The sequence below is a fragment of the Oreochromis niloticus genome, unplaced genomic scaffold (assembly GCF_001858045.2).
Source record: "Oreochromis niloticus isolate F11D_XX unplaced genomic scaffold, O_niloticus_UMD_NMBU tig00001461_pilon, whole genome shotgun sequence".
Taxonomy (NCBI): Eukaryota; Metazoa; Chordata; class Actinopteri; order Cichliformes; family Cichlidae; genus Oreochromis; species Oreochromis niloticus.
The window spans coordinates 154,441-163,381 of NW_020327390.1; the positions used below are offsets into that span (position 1 = coordinate 154,441).

General features: G+C 37.6%; 1 protein-coding gene across 1 annotated transcript; it reads right to left on the bottom strand.

Moving 5' to 3' along the window:
* Positions 1–5,319: 5,319 nt before the first annotated feature.
* On the bottom strand, positions 5,320–8,740 carry LOC109200297 (urokinase plasminogen activator surface receptor). Its single transcript, XM_019355806.2, has 5 exons — positions 8,716–8,740; positions 6,473–6,589; positions 6,248–6,394; positions 5,745–5,855; positions 5,320–5,637 (listed from the first exon to the last, which is right to left on the bottom strand). Exons 1-5 carry the CDS (start codon positions 8,735–8,737, stop codon positions 5,396–5,398), a joined length of 639 nt encoding a protein of 212 aa, XP_019211351.2. The 5' UTR covers positions 8,738–8,740; the 3' UTR covers positions 5,320–5,395.
* Positions 8,741–8,941: the final 201 nt, after the last annotated feature.

An 8,941-nucleotide genomic window follows, 5' to 3' on the forward strand; every position in this document is an offset into this window, starting at 1 on the left:
AAGTTGGAATAATAATCTATTACCAAGAGATAGTCCTTCCAATTAGAATGAAACAAATCTGTCACTACTTTCCTCCATGGTTCTGTAGGAAGTTCAGGAATCGTTATGGGTTCCCTTGCGTGTCTGTGCTGAAACTTCTTACTTCACACTTTCCTATCTTGTTGTCCATATCCCTATTTATACCAGGGCAGCACACAGTGTCTCTAGCCCTTCTTTTACACTTTTCTATTCCCGGGTGCCCCTCATGTATCCTTTATAGTATCACCTGTCTCAGACTACGTGATATCACAAAGCCATTGGCTCTCAAACAGCAGTCCATTTGCCACACTAAGTTCTGATCTAACATGATAATACTTTGAACAGGACCCTTTGGGCCAGTCTCCTTGCATATGTTCCATCACTGTTTGTAGCTCCTTGTTTGCAGCTGCCTCCTCAGATACTTTAGATGCAGCATACTCTGTTTTATCTTTGCATCCGACACTGGTAGAGACTTCACTATAATATTAACATGATCATCTACTTCTAATTATATGCCAATCTCTAAAATTCCTTTCATATGAAAACGTCTTGAAAGAGTAGTTGTCAAACAGCTAACAGATCATCTGCAGAGGAATGACTTATTTGAAGATTTTCAGTCAGGTTTCAGAGCTCATCAAAGCACAGTTGAGTAAAGTTTGACTTATCTGACTGTTTGGTTTCGCTTAATCTGCCTTATGATCCGGTGCACGTTATGGTCTGAAAAATACGGTAGTTCATGCATTTATTACTTTTAGGCTGGACTACTGTAATTCATTATTATCGAGAAGTCCTAAAAACTCCCTGAAAAACCTTCAGTTAATCCAAAATGCTGCCGCAAGAGTACTGACAAGGTCTAGAGCGAGAGGGCATGTTTCTCCTATATATGCTTCCCTTCATTGGCTCCCTGTTAAATTCAGAATTGAATTCAAAATCCTGCTCTCTGTCTCTCTTCCACAGCATGTCTTTTTATCCTTCTCTCACGCCAACCAGATGCAGCAGATGGCCGCCCCTCCCTGAGCCTGGTTCTGCCGGAGGTTTCTTCCTGCTAAAAGGGAGTTTTTCCTTCCCACTGTCACCAAAGTGCTTGCTCATAGGGTGTCATATGATTGTTGGGTTTTTCTCTGTATGTATTATTATAGGGTCTGCCTTACAATTCAAAGCACCTTGAGGTGACTGCTGTTGTGATTTGGCGCTGTATAAATGAATAAAACTGAAACTGAAATTGAAATCTTTCAGTGGAGCTAAATGCTTGCCTGGTGTGTATATCAAGTCAAAACTATACCTCTGCCGTTTCATGATGAGACGCTGAATCCTCGGGGACATCTCATTCAAATGTTTTTAATGATTGACACAAGAGGACGATGACCTGTGCCAACTGTAAAGGTAGGAAGACCATAAACACAGTGGTGAAAAATATCCAGTCTGTATGCCAGCTCAAGACATTCTTTCTCAATCTGAGCATATTTGGTTTGAGCCTTAGGCTACGTTCACACTGCAGGCGAAAGCGCATCAAATCCGACTTTTTTGACCCTATGCGACCCATATCCGATCATGCTATGACAGTGTGAACGGCACAAATCCGATATTTTCAAATCCGATCTGGGTCACTTTCGTATGTGGTACTGAATCCGATACATATCTGATGTTTTAGAAAGCGACTGCTGTTTGAACGGTCGTGTCCCATTAAATCCGTCTTTTACGTCACTGACACAAGACAGACGCCAATTATCAGCGCCGGAGAAGCGCCCGATAAGACATCGCGAAAGCTTCCTGGCCGTCCAGTGTAACTGTTTGGAAGACAACATTGGAGAAATGTGAACATTTTATTTGTACCTTATAATCTGACGGAAATCTGCAACTATCCTTTGAAGCACCGCTCCTCTCTAAACAGCAATAAGGATAATTATTTGGCCATTTGTAAATAACAAAATATCTTTAACTTAAAGCAAAATTGGGAAACAAAGTCCAAAACAAGTCTTTATATTAAGGCCATCAGTCAAACAATACTGTTTGGTCTGGGTCTAAATAGAGCGCGTTGTGTGTGACGTCTTCTTTTGCGCATGCGGGCCGCTTTGAGCGTTCACACTAGAGCACGTTTGCTGTCACATTTTATTTGTAGTGTGAACAAGCAGACAAAAAAATCGGATTTGATCAAAAAATCCGAACTGAGCATTAAGACCTGCAGTGTGAACGTAGCCTAAGTCATGGATCTAGAAGCATAAGCAACTGGTTTTCAGCTCCCCTCCTCAGCTTGAAGTAAGACAGCTCCAAGCCCATCCTTTGAGGCATCTGTTGAGATTTTCAAACTTTTGTTGGATCATAATATGCAAGCACTGGGCGAGTTGTCAGTGTGGTTTTTAAATCTTTCCATTTTTGTTCATGCCTTGCTGTCCGTATGAATTCCAAGGAATCACAAAGCTACTCTCTTAGTGCTGATCAGTGTTGGGCAAGTTACTTTGAAAAAGTAATTAATTATATTTACTAGTTACTTCTTCAAAAAAGTAACTGAGTTAGTAACTGAGTTACAATATTCTAAAAGTAATTAATTACTTGAAAAGTAACTATTGCGTTACTTTTAAAAAACGTTTAACCCTCTGGGGTCCAGGGTATAATTGGCCATTTTTAACTACTTTTGATTTTCCCTCTACATTTTACCTTTAAAAACTATTTACTTTGCCTTGTTTGGTATCATCCTTTTCGGCACAACCTCACGTGTCTGAATTTACAGTTATGTTTTTATTCTGATATACTGTATTAACACAATTGATCTAAAATCAGACAAAAAACATAAAATCAGAGTAGAAAAAGTTTTTTTTTTACTGTAACAACCACAAACATGTTTAATGAATCATATTTCATAACTTTAAACGCAAATATAAATTGTCAATTTTAAAATCCTATGCACAAGTTTTGCAAACAACAAAGTTATTTGCATCCATTTACCTTTGGATGATTACCTAAAAGTTCTTTAGAAAATCTTTGAGCTATCTCATAATGCTGGAAGGTGCTGGTTCTCCTTCTTTAAACGGTGCAAAGATGGGCGTTGCCATTTCTTACTTATGTTTCACTCTTGTAGTTCAAAATCTCTGCTTTTATTTTTTAAATGTGTCCTATCTAATTAAACCTTTTTATTGTATAGTTTATGGATTCATTTCCTGCTTTTAAGTTTTTGTTATTTATTTAAACTTCATCTTTAACTTGTTATTATTATCATGATCGATTTCTCTTATTACTCAACTTTTTTAAACATTTTTTAAATAGGCAGGTTCAAGTTTAAGGTTCAGGGTAAAAACTGCTGCCGTGTCTCTTTCCTCACTCACGAGACCCAAATGAACAAAAGAGCGCCACACCCCAGCAGTAAATGTAAAGGCGTAGTGAAACCTGTAAAAACAACCAGTGGTGAGAGGTAATGTCAAAGTCTTTTTTGTTTTTTGTTTTTTATGACAGAAGAAAAATATGCTCAGATTATACATTCTCACAATTTATTATCAAACGATTAGAATTTCAAATTAGTTTTACATGGGGCCATGGACCTATGTCTTTCCACACAGCTTTGAGAGACAAGGGCTGCTGCACCCAGGCAGTAAACACTTTAATTGCATGTGGTAAAAACAGAATGTTAACATGACTGGTCAAAAGTTAGGGGAAAGCCACAGTTTCCTTTTATTTGGTTTGAATCCACTATTCAGCTCACATTTCATCTTCTACACCTTTTGGACATCTCCCTATTTGGAGACGTTGCTTCTGGCATTACCATGGGAACCATCCCAGGTTGGTGTCCAGCCAGTTGACGTAGAGAAGGGGGAAAGAGAACATTCCCTAACACCACAATTTATAGCCCTGTTTTTCTCTAGGAGAGTCAGCTTTAAAGTTTTGTACCTTCTGATGCCATCACTCATCCAGAGAGACTATTCCCCTCACACATTACTCAGAAAAGAAGGCTTCTCTCTGTTTATGTCTATTAGTATCTGAGTGTAACAATCTAAATCCTAAACTATTCTACAATATGTATCTGTGTGCAATAAAGAATAAAACATAAATGTGTGATACAAATTAAGAGGTAATTGTGTAGTATAAAATAAAGGGGGTATATGAGCATTAGGGAAAAAAAAACAAATTCTAACAATAACGATGTAGAATTTTCAAGTGTTTGTAGTTTACGTGAGTGTTTATTTCTGTGATACCTTTTTACTTTCACTCCCTACATTTTAACACAAATATCTGCACTTCCCCTAATTACATTTTCAAAACAGACTCAGTGCTTTAGTTTCATTTATAGCGTTTAGCTAACATAAGCAAACACACAAACTCTTTGTGTGCAGTTTGTCACATAGTGGGTTACAAGCTAAAGCTCCAGCTACTGTATTTTACAGGGAGAGAAAAGAGAGATACCGAACCTCACTGAGAGAGAAAGAAAGTGATGCTCATGGTCATAGTTAGGTTACATCTAGTGTAGCAGAGAATGTTTCTTATTCTTATTGTTCTCTTCATTCGCTCTTGTAGGTAACAGGTTGCGGTCACTGCTGTCACTGAACTTTATGAAAGCACAGGGGAGCAGAAAGAGCCCTTGCTCTCCAATAGAAATTTTGCACTTGAGCCACAGGGACGAGAAGCAACTTCTGTGGGATCTTGAAGAGTCACTAAAGATGTTTCTGACAATTTTTGTAACCAAACCAATTTAAATTTTTAATAATTTGTCACAGTGTACACAGTTTTTAATAGTGGTAAATAATCCTGACCGTAAACAGCACGCAAAGATTCATTTACTTTTCACAAAATGCACAAGAGGACAATTATTGAGTTTTTCCTCAGCAGAGTAATTTAGTGCAGTGCACGTTAAACCAAATTATTATACAGAGCAAACTCTGCTATCTTTGGTTTGATAAACATACAGGTTTTCAGCTGTTTGGGGGCTGAGCTGGTTTCATTTTATGCACATTACCTCCCGACAGTGGTGCCTCCAGAATTTTTTCATAGGGGTGGCAGTGACTAACAAATGCAAAGTTAAATATGGGGACAGAATGATCTATGCTCTAAATAAATCAGACTCTAACACCTATGATAGGAAGTCAATTCTTTCTGGGAACTATGGAGTTTTATGAGCCAAATGTAGGCAATTAGTGTCTAAGTTTACAAGACAAGAATAATGAGTACAATTAGTAGTTTATGTACCCCTTCACTAACTCTGTGCTATTCTATGCAGACATTTTATATGTCAAAATCTACTGAGAGCAAAATGTTTGAGAAATGAGAAAGAAAACAAAAATACAGCCAATTTTATTTTACAATTTTATTTCTCTGAGCTCTGAGATAAATGGGTGAAAGCATTGTGAAGGTGAGAAGAACAATTGGGCTATGATGCTGTTGTTTCCATTGGCTAAGAGAATAAGACCAAAGAAATCAGCAGTGTCACAAAGAGCAGCATCATGAGGCTTGTTGTAGTGCTAGCAGTTGTACTGCTGGGCTGTGATGTTGTTGTTACAGCAGTGCTGGGACTGTTGCAGAGGTCACCCTGACAGCAGCTGATTTCTGCTCCAATGATTGCTGAGATCTGCGCAATTTTTGTGTTTGAGCAAATCATCTTGGAGGTGCAGCCCTTTACTTTAGTGGTTTCCCCTTCTGCATTCATTGAGGAAACAAAAATGATTTTACTGTGCTGCAAGTTTGAACAAATGAGTCACTGAACGTTGCTCTGAGCAGGAAAGAACAAACTCAACGCCTGTTACCTGCTACTGAGATGCAGTGGTCCTCATTTCCATTGCAGGTTAGAGTTTTGGTGCAATCGATTCCATCGCATTGGTAGCACTTTTTCCCATTTGGAGAGGGTATGGTGCCACCTGTTAAAAACAGAAATATTTCTAATATTTGTCTCCCTGCTCATTTTAGCTAAGTTCCAAAACTCAGATATACAAAAAGTGTATATTTATGTTATTGGTATTGTTATTGTTATTGAGATACTTTTAAAAGTTTTTACTCTTTTTACTGTGACGATGAGTCGCTCAATAACAAATTTTCACAGATGGGGTCACTGTGCCCTCAGCCCCTCGAGTGTATACGTTGATTGAGGGCAAATATATTTCCTAAAACTGACTCACTCAAGAACACAATTCACATAATGAGTAAAATCAGTAAAATCATTTTTTTAACAGTTTTTGCACATAAAACAAAATTTGAGTTTCAACAACATCAAGTAACATTTTAAAATACCAAGAATCATGGTGTAAATTACCAGGGGCATCTTGAGTGTTGCAAAGATCAGAGGTGCAACACTTGCTAGTAATTACAGCTTGGGCAACTCCAAGGTTGACTGAGGCCTCACTGCACTCTTCAGCCAGAGCGCACATTTTCATTTTAACATCAGTGAGATCTGTACCACCTGCAACCATTGAAGAGGAACATTGAAAACTGAACAAGTTCAAAACAGAATAAAATAAGTAACTATAAAATATCATACCTGCATATGAAATTATTCTGAATGAACCACACTGAGTATTGGAAGGACATTCTTTTGTTGTCTCAGTGCAGTTTAGAGATAGTCCTGGTATGCATTCATAACACTGCAATGCACAGGCTGATTAAACAAGAAACATTCAAAGATAAAGAAAAGTTAAATCAACTTTTTTTGTCTACAAAGCATGGACAAATTCTAATACATTCACTGAAATGAATTTTAAAAGTTTTTTTTCTATGTCCACAAATAAATGTACTATAGGAAGTAGTACATTTATTTGTAAGATGTAGACTGGTGTTTACGAGAGTGTAACAACGCATTGTAAAAGCATTAAGAATGAAAATGGAACAGAAAATTAATATGTACTTTCTTAGAAACAAAAAACTCGCCTGCAGGAAGCAGCACAGTACCAAGGATCAACACAAGGATATGCATTGTGTGATGGTCAGAAACCAATGAGTTTTAGTTTAGTTTCTACTCAGGTTACAAGTAGTCGTGATGAGAAGGGGCGGGACTTGAGGGGTTGATCTTCTCCTTCAAACCACTCCTTCCTTCTGCTTTCAGAAGTGATAAAACTTGACAACATGTAAGTTTCTCTTTTTCCTTTCTTTGCTTTATGCATTATGTATCCATTTATTTATTAGCAGATTTTTAGAGTTTCCAAAGGGCTGAAGAAGAATAAATTTAAAGTTTAAAAATGACTTAACCCGGTTTTGGGGTGGTAACAGTGATCTTTTGCTCCATTTGTAAATAAATTGTCTCAGTGATGAACACGCAGGTCATTAGAAGTGCTGTTTTAAGCATTGTGCTTCTCTGTAATGCTTTTTCTGAGATCCTATGAAAGCAGGTAATCATAATTGCGGTCAGCCTTTCAGTTTCAATCTCAAATAGTTAAACTCTGCGTACTTTCAATTTCATTTGGTCAACTTGAATGACTGACTAGTTTTTAGACAGGTGACCAGACTGACCAGATTTAACTAGTTAAAAAAGTACAGAATCTGTCTTGCAAATATACTGTACTAATATGGTAAAAGCCTTTTTTTAATAACTTCGTCATGTGCACATTATAACATATCCATATCCATGTGTCTCTGTTTAACACAAAGTTACTCATAATGTGACCTTTGTGCTTGATGTAGTTTTGATGTAGTTTATTCAAAGTTAAAGCAACCAACTGGGAAAAGGCTTCATAGGACCTGTAACTCAGTGCTTTCTGAGTCTAGATAATTAAATCTCTGACATTAAATTGTATTAACATCTATGCTGTGTCATTCTTTTAGTCCTGAATTTACTGAGGGATTTGTTTGGGAATTGTTTTAGTTTCAAACGTGCTCTAAATGTCAGTTTTATTAAAATGCTTTATTTCTTATTATTTTGAATAGTAGATAGAAACTTCTGTAAGTTTGTTTTATTCCATTGCTGAAGTACTTTTAGATTGTAAATAATTGTTTCCAGGAGCAGACTTATATTTTTTTTTTTCAATTTGTGTGCTTATTGCCCACACAGATTATACTCCTGTTTAATTGCTGCACACATGATATCATCAAGAGTATCAATGAGGTACAGCAGCGGTCCCTAATCTTTTTTGCGCCACAGACCGGTTTATGCCCGACAATGTTTTCACGGACCGGCCTTTTAGGTGTATAAATACAACAAAATAAAACTAGTACCGGTACCGAAAAAATGAAGATTTATTCATGACACACGTGAAAAGACCCAGGAAAACCGAGTTAACGATAAAAAGGAAAACAAAATAACGCTGAAAACCAAAAAAACCCCCTGAAAACCATACATTTCACACCTGAGCCTCAACTCTCGCGGCCCGGTACCAAACGACTTACAGACCGGTACCGGTCCGAGGCCCGGGGGTTGGGGACCGCTGAGGTACAGTACATCATTGAAAACAATAAACTGGTAAAAACAGCTGTTTAAACCGGTATACTGCTCATTTGCACTCTACTCTTTTTTTCTTTTTCTTATTTTTTACAGGGAAATAAAAAGACAGTCTGTATTTTCACCTCTTAAGACAAGTTGAGAGATTCTCTATCATGATTTGAGATGGCAGATCGTAATGTGAGAGGTTACGCAGACGCGAAAAGGCGAGAGTAGTTTTTTAAAACAAAGGTAAGCCGTTTATTAAAGGCTGGAAGAACTTAAAAATGAAAGCTGAAACAAGAACCAAGACTTGCAAACTAAGCCTGGCAAACTAAAACAAAAACTTAAACAGAGAAGACAGAACATGGGACCTGGACGAGGAACTTGGACCATGGAGTGAAATGCACACAACCTGACAAGAGATACAGGGAAACAGACACAATATATGCACAAGATGATGATTGGGGAGAGTGGAAACACATGGGCACACAGCTGGGATGAATAAACTAACACTGAACACATGTGAAATTGTCAGTGTAAAACAGGAAACACCAAGATACAGACTAATTCGTGCAGCTTGACCTAGGAGGTGGGGGG